At 46.0% G+C, this 24,225-nt stretch overlaps 1 protein-coding gene across 1 annotated transcript in view; it reads right to left on the bottom strand.

Moving 5' to 3' along the window:
* GPR37L1 (G protein-coupled receptor 37 like 1) overlaps positions 1–11,923 on the bottom strand; it is a 32,909-nt gene extending 20,986 nt beyond the window's left edge. Inside the window, exon 1 of the mRNA XM_078644164.1 lies at positions 10,845–11,923. Coding sequence (XP_078500290.1) covers positions 10,845–11,630 — 786 coding nt within the window. The 5' untranslated portion in view covers positions 11,631–11,923. The remainder of the gene's footprint in view (positions 1–10,844) is intronic.
* Between the last annotated feature and the right edge of the window lie 12,302 nt (positions 11,924–24,225).

The following is a 24,225-nucleotide window of genomic DNA, read 5'->3' as shown; positions in this document are numbered from 1 at the left end:
GATGACTTCGAAATTTTTGGATGTTGCAGCCCGTCTTCGTCCCCCATTTTGCTATTTACTTTTAATCCCCCTTATAAAGCTAGGAGGCAAACAATTTTTGGTGAAGGCACAACCCTTCAATGGCCCTCCTTGCTGCCCAAAGCCAATGAAGGTCCAGGCCAGGTCGGGAGGATAAGGGGTTGTAAAAAAAAGGTTTTAAACGTGCCTGCTTGCTGCTCTCCCGCTCTCTCCTTCGTCATCTCAGTTTCTCCTCTCTGGGGCCGGAACACGAATCAGCCATGCTTCCGCCCCTGAGCCAATCACAACTCTGCAATGCAGCGTTGTGATTGAGCTGAGTCGCATGGATCGGCACTCAGTCAGAGAATGAGGGCCTGGGCATGTTCTCCATGAAGGCTGTAATGCAGTCAGCATGGAATGCATGTGAAGTGCGCATGACTGTTTGATCTGCCCGACAGGGCCGGCCAAATAGTCATGTGCACTTAGAGTGGGCAAACCACTCTCCCCTGCTCTAAACCACTCCCCCCCTGCTCTAAACCACTCCTCCCCTGCTCTAAACCACTCCTTTCCTGCTCTGAGACAGAGCAGCCCCGCCTGCCCTGCAAAGCTGTGTAGCAGCAACAAATACAATAATAATAACATTGCGTTATTATCATTGTATCTGTTCTTTCTTTCTCTGCTTTGCAGCAGTGGAGTGACACTCCTCCACCTTAGCAGAGGAGCCACCACTGGAATATATCTTAGATCAGACTCAGGGGCTGCTCAACACATTCTGCAGAGAGTCTCATCATTTTGCGTTACACCCCTTTTTCTTCACTGTTGTTATTCTACAAGCTGAGGAAATTCTTCAGATTAGTTCACTTCGGATTTAGAACCTTTTCCGGAAATAAAATACTTTTACGTTATAGTCCAGCACAAAGTTAAGTCCTATGTAGCCTCTGCTTCTCCTCAACACATGCAGTGTGTTTCAGAGACAGCAGCCATTGTGGAGCTGCCATAACACCAAAGGACTGCTCCCACTTCAATGGCAACTTCGAAGTATAGACCTTAATCAACGATATCTGCACAGTGTGTACTTTCAACACAAAGGGCAATTCGCAATAACGACAAAGATGGGCTTTACTATCTTGCTTTCAATAAACGAAAATATATTCCTGACTTACCAGCAGTGGCGCTTCACCTCAAGATATGACGAGATGATGCTACAGTCTAGCAGTACCAGTAACATGGAGTGACATTTGATCCTGATGAGGCTAAGGGAGGTGGATCATTAACAACAACAACAAAACTACTAACACTACTCCTAATAATAATAATGGTCGGTGCACAAATATTGAGTTGAAATTATTACAGAAGCTATTGAAAAGCATCCAGAGGGGTCAGATGTGTGAACAATGATGACCACCCACCGGTGCCCCTGCCATACTAAATGCTGCCCACACCAGGCGGTCATATGATATTGATAATGACCATTTCTCTAGCGAACACCGTGCACTCAACTGTATTTTGGAGGTGTTATTTGTGGTGTCTGCAAACACAACAATGATGGACAGAATGTGGATCAATGTCACACATTCACCCCAGTCCAAAGATCTGGGCCCAAATCCATCGTTTTTCCACTCCACACCACCCTGGGTTAGACAATGGCGATATGCAAATCAGCGCTGACCCTGTGCCCCATGGGAACAGTCCAGTCCGAACTACAAAAGCCATGTCCTTCCCAGAACGGAAACAAGCATCCGAGGACCGGCCCGGTTTCGAGGTAACACCTCTCTTCAGCCCGGCTAGCTTGATTCCAGTGGTGTGGAGTGCCTGGGACTCACGTCTGAGCATCCCCAGTACACTTAGAGCGGTAACTGCAAACACAACAATGATGGACAGAATGTGGATCAATGTCACACATTCACCCCAGTCCAAAGATCTGGGCCCAAATCCATCGTTTTTCCACTCCACACCACCCTGGGTTAGACAATGGCGATATGCAAATCAGCGCTGACCCTGTGCCCCATGGGAACAGTCCAGTCCGAACTACAAAAGCCATGTCCTTCCCAGAACGGAAACAAGCATCCGAGGACCGGCCCGGTTTCGAGGTAACACCTCTCTTCAGCCCGGCTAGCTTGATTCCAGTGGTGTGGAGTGCCTGGGACTCACGTCTGAGCATCCCCAGTACACTTAGAGCGGTAACTGCAAACACAACAATGATGGACAGAATGTGGATCAATGTCACACATTCACCCCAGTCCAAAGATCTGGGCCCAAATCCATCGTTTTTCCACTCCACACCACCCTGGGTTAGACAATGGCGATATGCAAATCAGCGCTGACCCTGTGCCCCATGGGAACAGTCCAGTCCGAACTACAAAAGCCATGTCCTTCCCAGAACGGAAACAAGCATCCGAGGACCGGCCCGGTTTCGAGGTAACACCTCTCTTCAGCCCGGCTAGCTTGATTCCAGTGGTGTGGAGTGCCTGGGACTCACGTCTGAGCATCCCCAGTACACTTAGAGCGGTAACTGCAAACACAACAATGATGGACAGAATGTGGATCAATGTCACACATTCACCCCAGTCCAAAGATCTGGGCCCAAATCCATCGTTTTTCCACTCCACACCACCCTGGGTAAGACAATGGCGATATGCAAATCAGCGCTGACCCTGTGCCCCATGGGAACAGTCCAGTCCGAACTACAAAAGCCATGTCCTTCCCAGAACGGAAACAAGCATCCGAGGACCGGCCCGGTTTCGAGGTAACACCTCTCTTCAGCCCGGCTAGCTTGATTCCAGTGGTGTGGAGTGCCTGGGACTCACGTCTGAGCATCCCCAGTACACTTAGAGCGGTAACTGCAAACACAACAATGATGGACAGAATGTGGATCAATGTCACACATTCACCCCAGTCCAAAGATCTGGGCCCAAATCCATCGTTTTTCCACTCCACACCACCCTGGGTTAGACAATGGCGATATGCAAATCAGCGCTGACCCTGTGCCCCATGGGAACAGTCCAGTCCGAACTACAAAAGCCATGTCCTTCCCAGAACGGAAACAAGCATCCGAGGACCGGCCCGGTTTCGAGGTAACACCTCTCTTCAGCCCGGCTAGCTTGATTCCAGTGGTGTGGAGTGCCTGGGACTCACGTCTGAGCATCCCCAGTACACTTAGAGCGGTAACTGCAAACACAACAATGATGGACAGAATGTGGATCAATGTCACACATTCACCCCAGTCCAAAGATCTGGGCCCAAATCCATCGTTTTTCCACTCCACACCACCCTGGGTTAGACAATGGCGATATGCAAATCAGCGCTGACCCTGTGCCCCATGGGAACAGTCCAGTCCGAACTACAAAAGCCATGTCCTTCCCAGAACAGAAACAAGCATCCGAGGACCGGCCCGGTTTCGAGGTAACACCTCTCTTCAGCCCGGCTAGCTTGCTTCCAGTGGTGTGGAGTGCCTGGGACTCACGTCTGAGCATCCCCAATACACTTAGAGCGGTAACTGCAAACACAACAATGATGGACAGAATGTGGATCAATGTCACACATTCACCCCAGTCCAAAGATCTGGGCCCAAATCCATCGTTTTTCCACTCCACACCACCCTGGGTTAGACAATGGCGATATGCAAATCAGCGCTGACCCTGTGCCCCATGGGAACAGTCCAGTCCGAACTACAAAAGCCATGTCCTTCCCAGAACGGAAACAAGCATCCGAGGACCGGCCCGGTTTCGAGGTAACACCTCTCTTCAGCCGGGCTAGCTTGATTCCAGTGGTGTGGAGTGCCTGGGACTCACGTCTGAGCATCCCCAGTACACTTAGAGCGGTAACTGCAAACACAACAATGATGGACAGAATGTGGATCAATGTCACACATTCACCCCAGTCCAAAGATCTGGGCCCAAATCCATCGTTTTTCCACTCCACACCACCCTGGGTTAGACAATGGCGATATGCAAATCAGCGCTGACCCTGTGCCCCATGGGAACAGTCCAGTCCGAACTACAAAAGCCATGTCCTTCCCAGAACGGAAACAAGCATCCGAGGACCGGCCCGGTTTCGAGGTAACACCTCTCTTCAGCCCGGCTAGCTTGATTCCAGGCATGACAGGGGAGATGTTTGCCTTGCCTATTGCTGTCAACTCATTAAAGTATACAGAGTGGGCTTCGGTCCCTCCCAGAGGGCTACTGCTCTCTGGCTGCGTCCGGTTAGCTGTCTGGTGCATTATAAAGCCTGCCAGGATGTGCTTATATTACACTGCATGAGAGACTATTATATATGTCAAACGTACACTGAACTGTCGGACATTATATAATTTTTTATAGATGCATTTTTTTCAAATGCATCTGCATTGTTTTGGTTTACACTGTAGGTTTCTAAAGTTGAAATCAAGACTCAATGTTGACATTGCCGATGCTTGTTAATAAAAGTTTTGCTATCACTCAACTTGAAATTCGTTTTATCAACCTCCAAAGGATGAAAAGCTGAGTCCACAGAGCATATGTTGTTGCTAAAGCAGAAATTGTTGGTCATTTCGATATTTGTATTTTGGAACGGACAGTACGCTGAAGCATGCACATATGCTAAGGTAATTGGTGTTTCCCCAGTTGTTTACTAATATTATTTTGTATTTGAGTGCTAAAAGTACTCATGTTTTGATTTTCCATGTTAAAAAGGCCTGAAGTGTGACATATAATATATGCAATACCTACTTCAAAGGCTTTAGGTCAGCCAGGTACAGCATTTGGTTGCTTTTGAACTGGACCCATCTGCCATTGGCTGGACACACAGCCAATGACATCTTGAGTTTGCCCACCACAGAATTTTAGTCTCACTATGTTTCTACTGAATGTTTAGGTGTGTAATTCTCCATCTGCTGAAATGCACGAGGGACCATCTTACAGTCTGCAAGAGGCCCAAAAGCACTGTGAAATGGACTCTGACAAAACCATACGAAAGGTAGATGAAACATAAAAAGAGATTGCTTAATTTTCTGTCAGCTCTTGCTCCAAATACTTCCCTGCCCCTCGCAAACTGATTATAAATATGAAGGCTATCTTAGAAGGGCATTCCACGTACTTTATTTTTGTTTAACCATTCCAACATGGCAGTCATATATATATATATATAATCAGTCAGCAGGTGGTGTGGCACCACTGGGGATTGTGTGATGACAAAAGCATCTCAAAAAGGTGTGCGAAAGGAAAGAAAGCAACCCTTACTTTTCTGGAACATAATTTTTATCAGATGGTTTTACCTGCACATGTTTCCTGGTACACAGACAAGTATTGGCAAAGTCAAAAGCACACGGTACAATAGTCAACTCTATTGACATTGCCAGTGCTTTTCCTCCCATTCACCAAATAAATGTGCTATTAAGTACAGCTTAATGCACTGCATAACAAATAAAAAATACCAACTTGGTAGCAACCTTGAATCAAATGATGTATTTGGTTGTATTTTAAGTATTTCAAATAGAACAGAACTAGTTCCAATGAGCAGCGTGTATAAAGAGCATTTTCATTGGAGTAGAAACATATTAATTTCGAGGTATTATATACTGAGCTGTATTGTGTGTGCAGAGGGCATGGGCAGAGGGGTTAGTTAAACCAGATTAAAGAAGCCAGCATGACGTCCATGGTAAGCGGCCACATGTAATTAGGGCAGTACAGACAACAGGCAACAGTGATGCAGCATGGCTCTTTGTGATTAATAATACATTCGTGGTTGGCTATGAATAGGGGGATTTCCAGTGGAAAGTCTGATGCCGTTTTCTCGATGCCCCTCCATGCCAGGGCTCAATCTTCATCAGTATCCCTGCTTACTTACAATATACTAACATTCCCACGACTTTACAAAAGCAGCCACCTTATGCCATGAATAGGACTACTGTCAAAACCAGAACAAAGCACATAGAACCCCTGCAGGTGCTCCTTTCTTCTGTCTGAGGCCATTTTCATTTCCTTTATCCCATCATAAGCCCTTTGACCTCTGACCTTGAAGAGATCCTGGTTCAAATGCTACCCAGCAGGAGGACTAGAAAGAGTCACAAAGTCACAAAGATGGGGCTCACTGGATCTGCGTCCCCACGACAGATGTGCCTGGGACCTCCAACAGCCCGATGCTGAAGCTGAGTTTGAGATTCTGGGCCGACATTAACATATCATCATCGGATATGTCTGTGGGATCAGTTACTGAGTGCATTGTCTCCCTTTGTGGGTTTAACAGTCTATACACTATTCTTCTAGGGAGCGAGGTCTCCACTATGTGCCAGGAACGCATAGTGAAATGTTGCTCTTAAGTGGAGCTCTGTGTGTTTGGGGGTGGGAAGATATCTTGCAAGTTAATGGAGGCGTGTCACAGTGATGACACAGTATGTCATGCGGAACAACTATCTGACCATGTTCTAAAGCAGAAGAATGGGAACACCTACTTTTTTTTATATTTTGGCACAAACTATCTGAGTGGTGATTTGCAAAAGATGGACTACACAGCGGGACGTAAGAGGACTTCTCAAATATCCTATGTGTGTGAAAGCAGAGCTCATGTTGCCAATCACTGTAAACAAGAACATAATATGGGAAAATATATCCGCCACTGGGCGTAGTGCCCTGATCCAAGAACACTGTGGCCCAGCCCTGGTTCATCCCCACTGTTGTGGTCCCACTCTGGCCACTGGTTGGGCCATGCAGACAAGAATCAGGGGGCTTTCAGGACTTGCCCAGGCCTGGCCTGTCCATTTTGCTTCCTTTGGGGATTGGCTCCCACCAACTCTGCTTTCGAGTCTCTTTGTGTGTCCCAGGAATGCAGGGAACTCTACAACCTTGCTGTTCAGTCCCCACCTTAGAACTACTTTGCTGTGGTACACTACATATAGCCTGGCAGGGACTCGCAGTTCTCTGCTCTTCCTTTTAACTTATACACTGCACTTTCTTCTTCGGCTATCACCTTTTCCCCTCTGCCCCTCTCCTCACCTTTGTGCTCCTCCGTCCTTCCCTATCTTTCTGCACATCTTCATCACTGTACTAGGCCCAGTCCCTCACAAGAGACTGTCTGAAAGCTGGCTACATTCCTGCCTTTCTCCTTTGTTAGAGTTTCTGCTGTTTAAAGAGTTGACACTTCAAAATATTCATTTTATATAACGTGGCCAAGTACACCCAGAACCTTTTTGGTGTGTTTTCAACATCTCTTCACACTCTATCACAATCACCATCACCTCACCACTGTCTTACACACCATTTTTCCAACTCATGGTCACCCACACTGGGTGCTTCATTTGTAAGCTTTGCTCAGAAGCCATTGACATTTAAAAAACTGGTGCCCCGAACACCAAGGCTGCATAGTCTTTATTCCATTGCAAGTCTCTTTATTCCACCTACCAGATATTCTCTGAACCTTTATCTCACTCTTGCAGGTTCCTGCTTTCTCCCAGTTATGACGATTTTTCTCCTCTGTCTCTCCATTTGTTTTTTTCTCTCTCTTGCTCTTGGTAAATGTCCAATACAAAAAAAGTTATTGTTGGTTCCCCAAAAGTTGAGTACCTGTGGCCCCCACTGGCAACCACCTGCTCAAGTGAAGCACTGCCCTCACTCCAATACAATAGACCATCAGCACAGCCCATACCAGCAGACAAATTGTTAACTTCATACACTCACACGCCCTGCACTCACAAACCACTACAGAAACATTTTAGAACTCAGCCATACATGGTAGCACACATCTTTCTGCGCCCTCATACACACAAACTCTCAGTGCTAGGTTTGCCTTGCTCCTGCGAGCATTGTGTCCTTTCGGTGTATGTGTTACTGCCTGTGCTAAATACGTTCTGTGTATGTGAGAGAAGCAGCAGTGCTACTCCATTCTGTGTTTCACATTTTCTGTGTACCTGAAGGAAACTTACACTGCTACTACACACAGTATATTTGTTTTGTATTTGCAAAAATAATGCACTGCTGCCAATGCCTTTACTGTTGCACATGCTGCACTTGGACTTTCTACTGTGCTTGCAAGACTTGAGGGTGTGAGACTAAGACCGTACAATCATTGTCCTGTTAAGTGAGGGATTCTTGCACTTCTACTACACATTCTCTACCTGTTGAAGAAGTTTGCACTGATGCGGCCTTCTTATAATGCTCATGTGTATGGGAAGCTTGCCCTTCTGCACATTCTTATTTGATGTATGTGTTTTATGTGCATGTGGGTACTAAGACTAAGTGGAATGGCCCGCAGAGTTGGCAGAATTTGGTGACTCCATGTTACTCTTGGAATGTGGAGTTCCGGCCAAATTCCGCCAATCTCCATATGCCTGCATGTTTCCCTGTAAGGCTCCAGAAATGTGAGTGCAAGCGAAATTTGGTGTCCCCTTGTGCCATTTTCTAATGCAGGCGGTCGCAGGTGGTTGCGTTCAGAGGAATGCTTTTTGAGTAGATTTTCTACGCGAGCGGCAGCAAAAAAAACTTGAATGACCGTGCACTCATGCACAACACATGGTGCAGTTAGCCATGATTTTTCAATGCTCCTTGCCCTACTCGAGCTTAATTGCAGCAGCGCGAGCAGTGCCACGTGCATATTTCTGCCTGTTGGTGGAACTCCGCGGAATCTCGCCGAGTTATGTAACTGTGAGTTCTGCCCATGCCTAGTGTGCACGCATGTGTGTCTGTAAGACTCTGTATGAAAGCCGCCACTCAGTTAAAAAAGGAGAGTAAGATACGATTAACAAGGATGAATACTTGTACGCAAGAACCGACAATATCCATGTAATGAGTTAGAAGAAAAGATCAGATTACAGTTTTGTGAAGAGAATCATGAGAATTCCCAACAGGAGGGTAGACCCATGAACCTCCAGTGGACAGGGGCAGAATCAGATACTGCCTGGTTTATATTTGACCCTGCCTCAGCCTTAAAAAAAAGACATATTTCTAGAGCCCATCTTCACTCTGAGGAGGCCTCTTGGCACTATTGAAAGATAACGGATGTTTAGTGTTAAACAATTCAGTGGTAGTCATTTTATCAACCTCGGGAGGATGAAAGGCTATGTGAGCCTGCTAGGATTTGGATCTGTGATCATGCGGTCAAACACAGATCTGAGGAGTGGATTAGTTGGTCCAAATGATCCATGTGTCACAGCCCGTATAGCCTTCCATAGACATAAGCCTGCTGCATTGCATATTTGGTATAGGTCTGCTGTTTATAGCTAAGTTAACACGAAATTCTGACCGAGGAAAGCGCTGCTCTTCAAGATTGATGCCAACGCCATATCTGCTCTCTGGGGATAACTCCGCTGTTTACCACTTAAGTCAACATGAAATTCTGAAGCCTAGGGATAGTTCTGCTGTTTAAGCCACAAGCCTATGGCGGCGGTTAACCTAAAGAAAACCCGCTCTTTGAAGCTTTATTACAAGCAGATACTCTGCACAATACACACAAAAGTTGCAAAAACCGCACAACAGCCAACGCTGGGCCAGGCCTCGGCTCGGCAGAACCCCCTACAAGTCATGCACACAACTGGAAGAAGATGTGCATAAAACTCCCATCGAAATACAAGGATGGGGCCTGACTAGCACTACTTGGCCTCTCGCAGCCTTTCACCCTTCCTTCTATGGCTCAGAAATGAAGTGCATTAAGGTTGTTAAGCACCAATAAGCAACCCAATGTGTGTTGGGTAATAGATGACTGAGGAATATAGTCATCTTTCCCCATCTCCCAGAACCGAGGCCTTTCTATTGCTCCCTTCTCAATGTTACCTTCTCACACCCACACACACAAACACACCCATGCACACACTCATGCTTCCCCACCCCACAAGGTCTTTCTCCCCCTCTCCCTCTATTCTTTCTCTAGCCACCGTGGGCTGATTCCCTTCTACTTCACCCCACAAACACATCATATATTTATCTCCACTGCGAATCCCTATCATGGGGTACCAGGTTTCACCTGCTCTCTGTAAGAGTGAGTGACCCTTTCCCCAGCACACTGACATTAGGCACTGATTCTGTCACTTTATCATATCTCTTCGCAGAAACATCCGCGCTTTCTGTATCCCTCCTAGCCTGAACATTTCAAATCACAGTCACTGGGTACTTGGCCTCCCTTCCCTGCATCACTCTCTTCATCACTCCCATCACACTCGCGCACCCGCAGAACTTCCACCCCCTACCTACATGACCCACTTTCCACCAGAGAATCATGCTCACCACTGCTTGCGTTTTATTGAATCAAGACCTAAAATAATGCAGCTCCGTCGGATACTCGATGAACAGACAACAAACTCGGCTCGGTCATAAACTGGGCTGAAGAACTTAGCTCCCAGCTGGGCTCCCCCAAACACACAGATTTATAATATCTTGGTATCTGATGTGGTTTCATGTGAAAATTAACTGCATTTCAGATATTGCTGGCCTCCATTTATTTTTGCAGATTTTTAAAAGCGTAAATACCATGTACTTTTACTACTCAGCTCCCTGGCACTCAGCTTATCACCCACTCAAGGATGAATGTCAGAGTCAGCCCTACCAGGATTCCAACCTCTACCATGTAAATTACAGACACACACCTCTCAGCAAAGATCTCAATCAGATATCTTAGTTGCTCTTTTTTAGTAGCAAACTTGCTAGTTCTGGTCCTGCAAGACCAGTTTTCTAATCCCATCTTCCCTGTTTGGCTAAACTAAGAATCCTGGTCTGGTCACTACACATCATGTTCTCTGAACCCTTATGTGCTTAGACAGATCTGCCAGCAGGGACATGGGACTACATGCGAAACTGAACATGTGGACATAGAGATAGATGGGCTGTGGCAGCACTACAGTACTGCACTTGCGTCTGTGATGTCACTGCATGTTGCACCCTCCTTACCTCCATGTAGGGCACGACCCTGCAGGATATGTCTCCCAGGAGCCTCTTCTTGGTGATTTCGTTGAAGATGACAACCGGAAGGCAGAAGAAGAGCACCAGGAAGTCCCAGAAGGCCAGGCTGGCCAAGATGGAGTTCCAGGCGCTCTTCATGTAGTAGTTATGCCACACGATGCACATGATGGACAGGTTGCCGATGATGCCCACGGCGAAGACGATCAGTGAAAGCAGCATCACGGCGTAGGCGCTGTACGAGTTCTCCGTCATGGGGTAGAGCGGATTCTGCACCTGCGGGCGCTTCTGGCCGGTCGTGGTTCGGTTCCCCGGGGGTCCCCTCTCGGCCTTGTCGGTCTCCGAGGCCCCGCCATGCCTGACTCTGGACGGGTCTGTGATGGACGTGAGCAGTGGCTTGGTAGGCCTCAGGTGGCCCGCGTCAATGAGTCGAGGGTACTCGGCTCTCACCCTCGGCTCATACTGCTGCACGGCCTTGGCATCGTCGTCCTCTGCACCTCTCCGCGCGCGCAGCAGGGTCCCCGAGTTGTCTGGGGCCCCCCGCGGCTGCCACCTGCTCATCTGAAGCCAGTATTGCCCTGGTGGTTCCACTGACTGACTCCCCGCCCCTCGGTTATCCAGAAACATCTCTGCCTCCGTCTGTGGACCCGTGCTCCACGGGACGTCAGTCTGCCTCATAACCGAGGCAACTTCGGACGCCTCGGTGTCCCCGCTGACAGCCATGCTGTCTCCTGGGAGCAGGACGAGGCCATGAAACACCCACCAAGCAAACAACATGCTGCGTTCTCCACACACAAAAAAGTTTGCAAAAAAAAGTTTGATGAGGCCTTGGCTTTCCTTTCTTCGCAGGCGACACAGGAGCCCGCGCGCAGGCGGTCTAAAGAGCGAGATGCCCAGCAGCGAAACGTCGAAAGCACAGCAACTGATGGTGCCTTGTTTAAGTCTTCAATGCGCCTCAGTCAGGTATGCGAGGACAAAAGTTCACACACTAAGGAGAAAATGCATTTTCGGAGTGAACCCACTGACTGTAGCTGTCGCTGCCTGCTTCCCCCGCTGGTTTGAGTGTTCTTTAGATCCCCATACAAGCTTATGAAGCCGCTCTTCTATTCTTTTCTCCCCCCTCCCTCCCCTTCGCTTAGACTCCCCTCACTTCTCCATGTCCCGCGCAACCCGCCCCACTGTGAAATCTCTAAGCCGTCTGGCGTTCTAAGGCCCCCTGGTGGCCACTGGCCTGTAGTGCTTCACTACTCAGTAATAGCTGCAGAAAAGTCACGGCGTCCACAGAATGTAAAGCAATCAGTGACTCGCCATTTCATCCTCCCAGAACAGATGACTGAGTTCTGTTAATTTGCGATAATAAAGCTTTAAAAAAAAATTGTAATACATGTTTACAGCTCCACCATGTGACAATAATACCGCAACAACACTGCAATATACAACCCACAAAATACATCCATACTTTACTAGCCTTAATATTTAGTATTTTTATTTATGGCTTTCTCTACCCAGCGGCGCGCCCATCCTGATTCTTGGATATGAATTCGAAACCTGGACACTAACTACAAACTTTAAGGACAAACTGTAAGTTTTACAGGCATACATTCTTGACAATGGCTTAATTTTACGAACATACAAGAGACCAAATAATCCTATAGAATAGGAGACACGGGTTTGTAGATTAAACAGAGGCTTGTATTTGCTCTACTGTATTTAAAATAAACACAAACAGAACGTTTAGCATGAAAACATATTCACCCCATCACTGTGCTCAGCACTGTTAAGCACGCAATAAAAAATACCCACCGAGCAGGGCTTTAAGTGGGCCGGGTGCTGCCGGTGCTGAGCACCGCCAGTTCTAAAAAGCAGGGGCCTCATTTATGAAAAGTGACACATCGCTGCGAGAAAACAGCGATGCGTCACTTTTCACTGCACCACCCTTGCGACACCAATGATGCGTCATATTTACAGTATGAAGCATTATTGTGCAAGGAGTCACAGATATGTCAGTATTTCTGATGTATCTGTAGGCTCAAAAGTGACGCATTGCTGGAGTGTGTCACAAAAGTGACACAACGCAGCAATGTCTCCTTTCACATGGGGCAAGCCCCATGTGAAAGGGCCTGTGTCAGTGCTGTGCTGTGAGGCAGGCGTAAGAAATTGACGCATTTGAGTCCTAGAAGTGGCACAGTGAAATCGTATAGATTTCACTACGTCACTTCTATGACCTTTTTTTGCGTCAGAACGCCCCCCTGCATACGTTATACCTGGCGTAGGTATAATGTAGCGCAGGGGTTTACAAAGTGACGCATGTACCTAGATGCGTCACTTTGTAAATTTGGTGCAACAAGGCACATATTTTACGCTGCTGGTGCGTCACAAAAAGTGATGCACCGGCGGCATAAAAGTGACGCACGGCCTCATAAATGAGGCCTGCGGTGTTGAGAAGGGTCCCTATCGGGCTCTCTATTTTTGCCCTCATCCCTCCAGATGATTTTTTTTAACTCTACTGCAGTACCGCCCTTCAGGTAACTTCAAAGAGACCCTTTAAAGTTCTTTCGCAGTCTCATCATTTCAGAACTGAAAGATTGTCATATATGCAACAAATTCATAGTTATTACTTATGCAACTAACAACCATTGACAAAGCCAATAGTCGTGGCTTGTTGTAGGTGTAATGTTACTTGTTGTGTTATATGTCTGGATGCAATGACAGAAGCAGCAAAATACCAGTCGGGCTGGAAAGTTATCTAAGCACAGATTTTTCGCTTACATGTTAAAAGCCGCTCCTTAATTACATTGACCACGCCCCTCTGAGAGACACCCATTTTTTCTTTCCACTTAATGCCCTGCCACCAAGGGTAGCTGCAGAGGACATTTTTGTGTAATTTCGCTGATATCCGCACAATACAAGCTATGTTAACCTGTTACTAAGGCAATGCAGGCGCTGCTGCCTTATGTAGGCCCTAGTCTGGTCTACCTCTGGTCTCTGCCTTACATCTCCGCGCAATTCCCTTTCTGCTCCTGAACAATACTATTTGATTTTGGAACCTTGGACAGCTCCATAATACAAATCTGGTTTAACGGTTTAGATCAGTGGCTCTTTACGTACGGTCTGAGGACCCAGGAGGTCCGCGAGGCCTAATCAGGGGGTCTGCCACTGTGTTATAAAATTAAATGATATTTAAAATTAATACATCAAAGTTAATACAGTAAGCAAAAAAGAGAGAAGCAAAATTAAACATGTGAAAACTTTTTCTGTATTTGATTGTGAATTAAACAAAATATTTCAAAATTTGAGCATTTATTTGGTGTACGATTGTTTACGTATTTGTGTGTATCATTTTGAGGTTTATATTATAGAAATTACTTAACCCGGGGGTCTCCAACTTCCAATATTGTCTCAATGAGGTCCCCCGATTCCAGTAGTAATCCAGTAAGGGTCAATGTTAGACCCAGTGGTTTCTGGCTAGGTGGAACACACTAAAGGCATACAGAATACACTATACAAGATAGGATGAGGACGATGCAATTGTCAGATAACCTGTGCTCACCCTCTGGTAGCGTGGCATGGAGCAGTTAGGCTTATCCAAAAGTGTAAAGCATAGGCACAGCACCACCCTGCCACACACTGAGTACACTACAAAAAGAGTCCATACTGCATGTATAAAACACTGTTTTTTGTATTACATGCACACATTGAAATCAAAACGACATACACATTGGATATATGCTTTACAGTTATATGAAATTGTCAAACCATTAGCAGCAGAATGGCATGAACATATATATACCCTTCATAGGAATTCATTTGCTCCATTTTCCCCCACCCTCAAAAGCGACATGAAACCATGTGCATCCTTTCCCAGAGGTATTCACAATCCAAGTGATCCCTCCCACATCAAAAACGACAGAAACATATATGCAGGCTGTTCAGAGGTATTCAAATTTCCTGCTAACACATTAGCATAAACCACAACATTCCTAAATATCGCATACCCCTTACAGTTGTAATGGCCTAGAAATCACAGGTTTTGACTACGCCTTGTGACCCAGCCCCTTAACCACTCAAACTAGACCAGCCAATGATACACGTTAGACCTGCTGGCAGCACTGAGATCAAATTGTTGGGACCACCTACAGTGGAAGGAAACAGTTACTTTGTTTTTTTATAATGCGGGTCATCTGTGAATATTATTGGGACATTCTTGACCTGAAGCCCCCAAGGAATTGTGCCGGCTTTGAGATGTTCAACCAGGAAGTGACCGTGCAATTCGGGACATCTCAACAAGTCAAAGAATTTAAAAGACACAGGCAAGTCTTTCCATTACCGTATTGAGCCAGGGTTACCACTCAGTATGGATCAGACACAATCATTGTAATTTCCATACACTTTCTCCTAACAGGAAATCGATGTACTAGAAAAACATTCACCGCTCCTCCTTTGACGATTGGCTCACGTACTTTCACCGAAGACCAATGCAGCCTTCCACACTCTCAAAACATTGAAGGTACAATGCTAATTTGAACAAGCATACATCAGTGGATCAGGGGTTTCAATAGCTTTTAAAACTAGGGCCGGACTGAACCAAAACCGGCCCTGGCAAAGAGCTCGCCCGTCCCTCCTCAACCCCTAGCCCCCCCACCCCGGGGGGTTGGGGATGCCCCCGAGCTCTTTGCCAGGGCCGGTTTCGGCCGATTTTGTTACAGGGCCGATTTTGCAGCCTGTAACAAAAACGGCCCCCAGGGCCCAAAACCGTCCCACACCCGTGCAGCCCACCGGGGGATTGCCTGGTGCACGCTAGGGCCTGTCGGGCCCTGTTTAAAACATAGAAAAGTGGTTCCCTGTACGTAACAAACAATATTGCAAGGATATAAATACGTATACACAACTGAGTTGTCACACTGTTATTTAATCACAATGTGCTTTTCAATGCAGTATATTCTTCACAGTCAAATGTTTGTAATAGTGCCCCAGGATTGGGAATGGTGGGTGAGGGGGATGTGGCTATGAGGAAGGGATGTGCAAAGTAAATCATTTATACAAAAAGCAATTAATGCATCTTAAAATATATACAACAGGTCGATCTGGCTTAAAGGAATAGCCAGTAGTACAGTCAAAGCACTCAATGCTCAATGGAATGTCCAGAAAACCATGCCAGCGACATAAGTATTGCTCTATTTGTTGCTGGGAGCGCAAGCTGGTTCAGGTAGGTATCGTCGACGTTTCGACCCCTTAGTGTTAGGCACAAGTAAGACCTTAAAGGCGGGGTCTTCATCAGGACGTGGTGAGTGAAGTGGGGCAAATGATTGTTTTATGAATTAATCAAGTTGGTTGCACGATTACAGGACAGACCGCAGCCGCGATCCCTGTGTTCTTCAATCACTTGGCGAATCTATTGTTCCAATGTTCCAGGGTGTGGTATGTAGTCACTGCACATCAAATCACATGAAATGAAAGACGGATGACGAGCAGCCGCATCAGCGGTCTTTGAAATCTTAGAAATGCGTCGCTAAGGAATTGCAGTCCTGCTATATGTAATAATAATCACGTGAGCCACATCTGCGGTCTCCTGAACCTTGGAAAACGGAACACGTTCTAAGGAAACAAATCTCTTCTACAAGCAGCAGAAGAGATTCGTTTCCTTCGAGGACATGAGGACATAGGGGAATCGTTGCCACAAAATGAGCTCTCCGAGACCAGGTCTGGTTTCCACATCTCAATGAGTGAGTCGAGAAGTAAGTAAAGGACTGTCATCTATGCAACTGCCTATAAACAAAAGTTACACAACACCCCTAAACATGTGAGATCTCCCAAAACATACTTGGGACAGAATAGCCATTTACTTTTTTGGTTCACTCGACAATGGACATCCCCTGATGGTGATTGTGGACAAATACTAACAATTTTCATTAATTGAGGAACTCTCCTCCACCACTCAAGAACAAGCCATTGAGAGACTGCATGGCATCTTTGCAACATGGGGTATTCCAGCCATACTAAAATCTGACAATGGCCCGCCTTTTACTAGTCTGGAGCTCAAAGACTTTTTAGAGCATCTGAGTATAAAGCTTCTAAAGAGTACTCCTATGTGGCCTCAGGCTAATGGGCTGGCTGAGAGGTTTATGAGCATGCTAAAGAAAGCGGTGCAGCATGCTACACTTGAAAAGCTCAATTTACAAACTGTGTTAAAATCTACAGTGGCACTCAACCAACAGTGAAAGTTTGGCAACATTGGTGTTCAGGTGAGCAATGGCAAGTAAGATACCCCAGAGAATCAATCAGAGAGAAAGAGATGAGAATGCCATTTGTTCGAGGGACTTGGATCAGAAACAAAAGACAAAAACACATGCTGATCAAAGATAAGAGAAAACATCATCTTTACAGAGTGCTCGCACCTCAGATGCGGAAAATAATTTCTGCTGCTCCCTTTGATGCAGAACCTTTCCAAGTGGTGTCGACCAAAGGAAACATGGTGATTGCCCAGCGCCCAGGGGAGTCTCTACCACAACCTCTTCTCACTTTCGGAATTTGATGGCATCCATGGTGAAGGAGCGACTGATTCTGAAACACCAGTGACATCTGTCGCCTTTTCACCATGCCAACAGATCTTGGATCATGATGGATGCGGGTCTCAACTTCACACCACACGGTCAGGTCAAACCATGACATCATCAACAAGATTAATTGAAGAGATATAAATGTATATATGTGTGTATCTTTTTTTAAAAGGGGCAAGTTTTCCTTTAATAGAGGGGGATTTGTCATGTCTTGTAAATTAACAATGATGGAACCCATTTGGCTCCTGACGAACTCTGTAGAGCTATGACATAATGAATAGAGCGTATTGCAGTGAAGGCTTCTTTAGAATGTTGCATTTGCAGTTACACGCACACAAACAAAGATGTGTATTAATAAGCTCCATGTGTGGCATTGTCATTTGGCAGGTGCCCGGCTGGGAAGATGCTACAATAACTACAATCAACAATTCTGAAATGAAAACATGCACAAATTGTTACCATAGATAAGCTGGTATTTATTCGTTAAAGAAAGACAGTGCTGTTTAAATTATGACTGGATTATGTTTTTGGTGATAGCTATTAGCATCACTGTTATGGAATCAGTGCATTTTTTCAATATAGAGCACATCACTTCAAGAATTTCAGTGGCAAAACGAAGCCAAGGCTTTTGGCTGCAAAGAACAGGCATAAACTATACTGTGATTACAACCCAACTTAATTATTAAACATTCTTACCTAGTACTTATGTTGATTTCTTGTTATTGAGAAAAAAAATTATATTGTCATTTCACATTATCACATGGACAAATACAAACATACATATATACATACACTTCACTGTATTGACATTTGACTTAGACATGTGAACAGTTGACAAATTTTGCCGAAACACAAATTAAAAATATTAAATACAGTTCACTGTGACAATGTGCGCAGACTCAAGGCAAACGGCCAATTCCAACACTAACTAACATTGACTAACATTGTGTGACAACATGACTAACGTGAAAATACTTTCCATAATCAGTTCGACATGTCATTGTGCATAACACATGGGTGATTTATATTAACAAATGTTGCTCTTGGTCTTTACTTCAGAGTTTTAAAAATTGTAAGGTTGCTTTTGCGAGATGTCATGTGTCCTATTCTTATTTAGTACTGGGACAGGGTAACGTTGTGTCCTCTCGCGTTTTCATGTACTTATTTTATTTTAAGGTCCTGGAAAAGGTCAGAGTCTTTATTTTTTAATTTGTAGTGGTGCCGTTCCTTGCGCTTTCTACTGGGTGCCTTGTGTGCACTTGTAGATTGTTCACCTGAACTCTTGACCTTTAAATATAATATGCCAACGCGTTTCGACCTTCAGGTAGGGACCTTAGCGGTGTTTTGGTGGAAGGTCTTCTTCAGGGCCAATGATCTTTGTGTGGACACGTGTTTTCTTGGAGACGTTGACCTAACAACTGCAATCTAAGTTTAGACCCAGCACGGAAGGAAGTCTTCCATGTTGTACTCAAAGGGCATGCGCCTCTTATTTTCTTTTTCTTGGAATCTCTCAGCTGAATTATGGAGCTGGCAGTCTTCCTGGCTCCTTCTATCAAACGGCTTTATGCTCGGCTTCCTGTTCCGAGCAGTCCTGCCTACTTCCTGGTTATGCGCTTGTTAGAGGGGGCGTAGTCACGTGCTTCTTTGGTCTTTGGTCTTTCCGTGCTGCGTCTAGCTTAGACCCCAGTTGTTAGGTCAACGGCTCCAAGAAAACAGATGTTTTAAGTTGGGTTGTAATCAATAATTTGGAAACGAGGATCTGTATAAATCATTTAAAACTGTACCAAACTAGGAAGAGTTCAATGATAGAACCTGAGTAGGGATATTGTTCTAGATCCCGACTTTACAAAATTATGGTAATTTATGGTCTGGAAGGTAATTTATTGCAGACACGTTATATTTGATTCCAGCCTCCTCAGTCCGTAACAATCACTCCTCTTTAGGAGACGGAGTCTGAAGAAACACTTTGCTGAAGATTCCTGCACATGAATAAACTAAGGATCTGAATAGTGAGTTTGCCTGCGTCATGAGATTCGGTGTGGTAAGCTCTGCAGGTCTCAGAAGGGATGGAAGTGATGTTATGAAATAAAAGAACATACGGTACTACAGGAATCTTTGGAGAGAGAGAATAACAGGATTTGAGTGACTAGATGGCTCCATGTCACGGGCCACTTCTTCCATTTATGGGCTTTGTTTTGACATACCAGTGCATTCTGTGAGTCAATGTCTTTGTTGATTTTAATTGAGACCATTGGACACACCCATCTAATAACAATGAAAAGTAAAAAGCAAGGACTTGGAATGGAACAGTAGTGTCCCGGTAACACAGAGCCATGGGTTCATCCTACACAGGAGCACGAGCCTTTAGGAACTTTAAATCCTGTTGCTGAAGCCTGCAGCGAGGAAGCCTGCAGGACCAGGTACAGACAAAGTGCTGTAGGAATTAGGAGACAGTGAATTAAGGTGCAGAACTTGTACAACAATGCTGCTTTTTTGTGTGTTTTTAAACAATGCTGAATTTGGGCCCGGGTGTGCTCTGGCAACAAGCGGCACTTGTTGAGTACACAGAAAATGAGTGTGTGTTGCTCTGTGTTTGACTTCTCTGTGTCACTTGTACAATATTGAGATTGTAGTCGATCGCACTGTGATTAAACGTGGCGAGCAGGGGCTGAGTGGGGGCACATGCTGCACCAGACCATTCCCGTCTGATAGGGCTTCTTTCTCTCTGCATATAGCCTGTTAAACGAGGCCCGACACGGGAAGGCAAAACAGAGGCACTGACTGACATTCACTCGCCCCCTTCCTTCACTACCTTGACGAATTACCTCTCGGTGAATCCAGAGTCAAGGTTGTGGCTCTACCTCCTGCCTCTGGGGTATTGCTCCTGGGCAGCTTATGAGGAGAGAGGGGCACTGTGGTGCCTTGGCGCCGGCCTAGCTGAAGAAATGGCGGTAGACCTCGTTGTAGTATGCTGTTACCAGTACAAGGAGTATGAAAGTGGTTGTAGGTTGTGACTACACGGATAGAAGTTTTAAGGCAACTAGGGGACAGAGAGGCGAGTGTGAAGTACACACTTCCGTTTGCTCCCCAGGTGCCTTAATTTCCAAGTTTGTCCTAGGCCTGCACTTTACAAGTCTTCCTCGCTCAAGCCCAGCCCCTACCTATAATTATCCAATGGGAGGCCAAGGCAGGTTGCAGGCATAGCAACAGATGGGTGAGAATTACAGCTGCTTGGAAGACAACTTTTGGAAAAATACTGCTGCCCAGCCACGTGCATTTATTAAAAAAAAAAATATCTGCACCTCTGTTTCCCACATGAAAGAAATTTATAGTACTGGCCATGTAAAATAACTGCCAGTGCTGAGCACTGGAACCCACTGGCACAAATTAAACACTGGAAAAGAGTGATATGGAGCAGCGGGTGTCGGCGATGGCTGATGTAGAGGCTCAATGTAGGATAGCACTACTAGCTGATAAGGCCTAATAAAAGAACATATGTCCACAGGAAAAGGGCATAGCCAGGTGCTTGGGAAGGCATAGAAACAGATGCAGCTTCCCACATACACTTACCCACACACAGCCTTCAAGAGAGACAATATATTTGAGAAGGAACACCAGAGAAGCTGGTCAGTCAGAGGGCCCACGCCACTCAATCTCTTAGCAGAGAAGATGTGCAAGTAATAACAATGAGATATAACTAATTGCCTCAACGCCATGAACATATGTGGAGCTGTGCGCAAGTTGGGTGGACTGGCCACTACATCTGAGAAAAAGGAAAGTAGAGGCGCATGCAAAACATAGCATCCATTCCATCAATTGGTTCTTTTGCAATTATGCGGAATCCATCGGCCCAAGTGGAAATTGTGAATGGGGAGGCTTGGCATAGTTCACAGCCACTGTGGTTGAAGACAACTGGACGTGCCATATCCAGGGAAGGCATTGTCAAACTGTTCCTTAACCTGCTTGAGGCAGGCTACTCTTCACACATGATACCCTGGCGGCAGCCCTCAATAATCACTCTGAACTCATGGCCAATTGAGACTATCAATAATTTCTCCATGCAGCCGAAGTGGAGGACCTTGTTCACACCCTGGAGATTGCCCCGCCACCATGCAAAAATGCTTGGCATGTGCAAAAATAACCATTTTGCGAAAGTGTACAGGTCATCACAGTGAAGCCCCATGAGAAATCCAGTAAATGCAGTGGAGCACTCAAATCTTCATCATGCTGAAGAGGATTTGGAAGATGACGAGGGCACTATTCACGAGGTGCATGCAGTAGACAGTTCTAAACTCAAGCAAAAGCTCCACCAAAATGCATAGTGCTCATTGTAGGAGGCCTATGGCCACTATAAAAGACATGGGGGCTTCCTTTAATGTCACAGCATGACATTAGATCTTAGGCCTACCAACATAAAAGTGTATGATTATGGGCATACAGACCCTCACCCCCTTGTCAGGGTGTTTGTGGCAGACATCTCTTACAGTGACACAACAACCTGCCACCAAAGTGTATGCAACCAAGAGATGGGCTGGTATGTTGCTAAGCTGCCAAATGGCAGAAAACCTACAACTGATCTGCTTTTCATTCAAAGTGCACACCACAGACCTGGGATGTCTCCTAAGAGAGTCCAATGAATAAATCCCAGGAAATCGCAACCTCAATGACAGGATGGTCAAACTTCACATTGACCAGTTGATGCAGCCAATGGTATTTCTCCATTGCCATCTGATGTTTCACCTGAGGCCCATGGGGTTGAAGAGCTCCAAAAGCTGAAGGAAGCAGACATTATTGAGTGAGTTAAGGTGCCTACGCCTTTGGTGCCACCAATTGTTATAGCTTGCATACCCAAAAAACTGAAGAAGTAAGACTTTGTATAGACATGCACCTCCCAAATCTGGACAGTTGACTATCTGGTGAGTGAGATCACTGGGTCTTGCTGGTTGTAAAAACAGATGACAGGTCTGAGTATCACCAGTTCATGTTGGAGCCAGGGTCCTAGTACTACCACCATCTCCACACACCTTAGCCTCGTCAGGTACAAGCCGCCAACTTTGGAATATCTAGTGCCACAGAGGTCTTTCAGAACACCATTAGAGACTTACTGTGAAGGTTAATGGAGTCCTCAATGTGAGAAACAACATACTAGTGTGTGCAGCAACACTCGAGTAACATCACACATGCCTCTGGAAAGTACTCCAAAGACTTAAAGAATGTGGTCTCATGCTCAAAAAAGAGAAGTGCCAAGGGGATGGAGCCAGAACCTGTCAAAGTGAAGGACATAAGATTGGCACATGTCCATCGTCTGCAAACGCAGTGAGAATCTTCCTGGGCATGGTCAGAATCTGACAGCACTCACTGCTCCCCTTTAGGAATTGACAAAAAGTTGGTGAGTTGGACTGGAAACAAGAATACAGGACAGGGAGCTGTACTTTCATAACAGCAGATCTGTGGAGACTGGTCCTCTGTCGCCTAAGCTAGTCAAGCACTCACCCCCACGAATCAGCAATATTCCCAAATCGAGATGAAGGCCATTGAAATACACTGGATGTATCAGCAATTTCACTTGTACTTGTACAGTCATCGATTCGCTGTTCACATAGACCACAAACCCTCATGCATTGTTTAAGTGTCAGTATTCAAACCACTACCCAGGATCATAAAATGGATCCTGCAAGTATCGACATACTCTTTCTCAGTTGAGTACAAGCTAGGATCACAGAATCCTGCAAACTACCTGTCATGACACTTCCGGTCAGCCAAGGGGGAAGAAGAAACAGGTCAGATGAAAAAGAAAGAAAAGGTATGCCGGAGAAACATCAAGTACAGCAGTGTAGACCAAAATCAACACCATCAAAAAAAACTTGGGCCTACTGAGAGCCGACCATCAAAAACTGGCAGACCGAGTTCAGCAACGGAGGGCGAAGCTCGAGACCTAAAAGCCCAGGTGACCATGGCTAAGCAAAGGCTCTCTGACATAGAAAAGAGAGTGCAAGCACTGGCACTCAGGGCGGAAGATGCCAAAACAACCTACGCATCATGGGCTTCCCGGAAAAGGTGGAAGGAAACAACATGGTGCCCTACCTAGATCACTGGATCTGGACCGAAGTGGCAGAGGATGGGCTATCCCAATACTTTGCGCCGGAGCGAGCGCACAGAGTCCCTGCAAGAACACCCCCGCCAGGACGACGGCCGAACCCGGAGGTGGCACGTTTACTATTCTATCAGGAAAGGGACCATGTGCTGAGACAGGCCCAGCAGAAAGGGCAGCTCAAGGTGGCAAACAGCGTTGTCAGGATGTGCATAGGCTGCTAGGGTGTGCATAGGCTGCACTATCTCAGAGCAATATTAGGTGGAGAGTGGTACCCCGACTGTTGTACTTTTTTGTCACGCAGCCTATGAGAATCTCCTGGGATTGGTTCCGGGAGGTGGACACATGCCTTTCGGCCTTCATATGGGGAACAAGAAGACGACGAGTGGCCCTAGTCACGTTAAAGCAGCCGTCGACAGAGGAAGGGCAGGTAACCCCGGACTTCGAAGCATACTATTCGTCAGGGCAACTAAAGAGACTCAATCGATGGATAGGGGGAGGGTCATGCCAGATAGGGGGGTGCCCCCCTTCACCCCGGGGAGGGATGAACTACTTTGAACATTTATGAGGTCCACAAAGCCGCAACACATACATACTAATGAACATAGAGTGAAACAGAGATGTTGGAACAGATGCCTTTAGAGGACCCAGATGAAACACCCATACTCACCAGAGTTTCCATTGGTAGTACTCGGGGTGTTGCCACATGGGGGACAATGGGGAG

Source organism: Lissotriton helveticus, chromosome 5_1 (assembly GCF_964261635.1).
Source record: "Lissotriton helveticus chromosome 5_1, aLisHel1.1, whole genome shotgun sequence".
In the NCBI taxonomy this organism is placed as follows: domain Eukaryota; kingdom Metazoa; phylum Chordata; class Amphibia; order Caudata; family Salamandridae; genus Lissotriton; species Lissotriton helveticus.
This window is presented reverse-complemented; position numbering and strand designations above follow the sequence as displayed.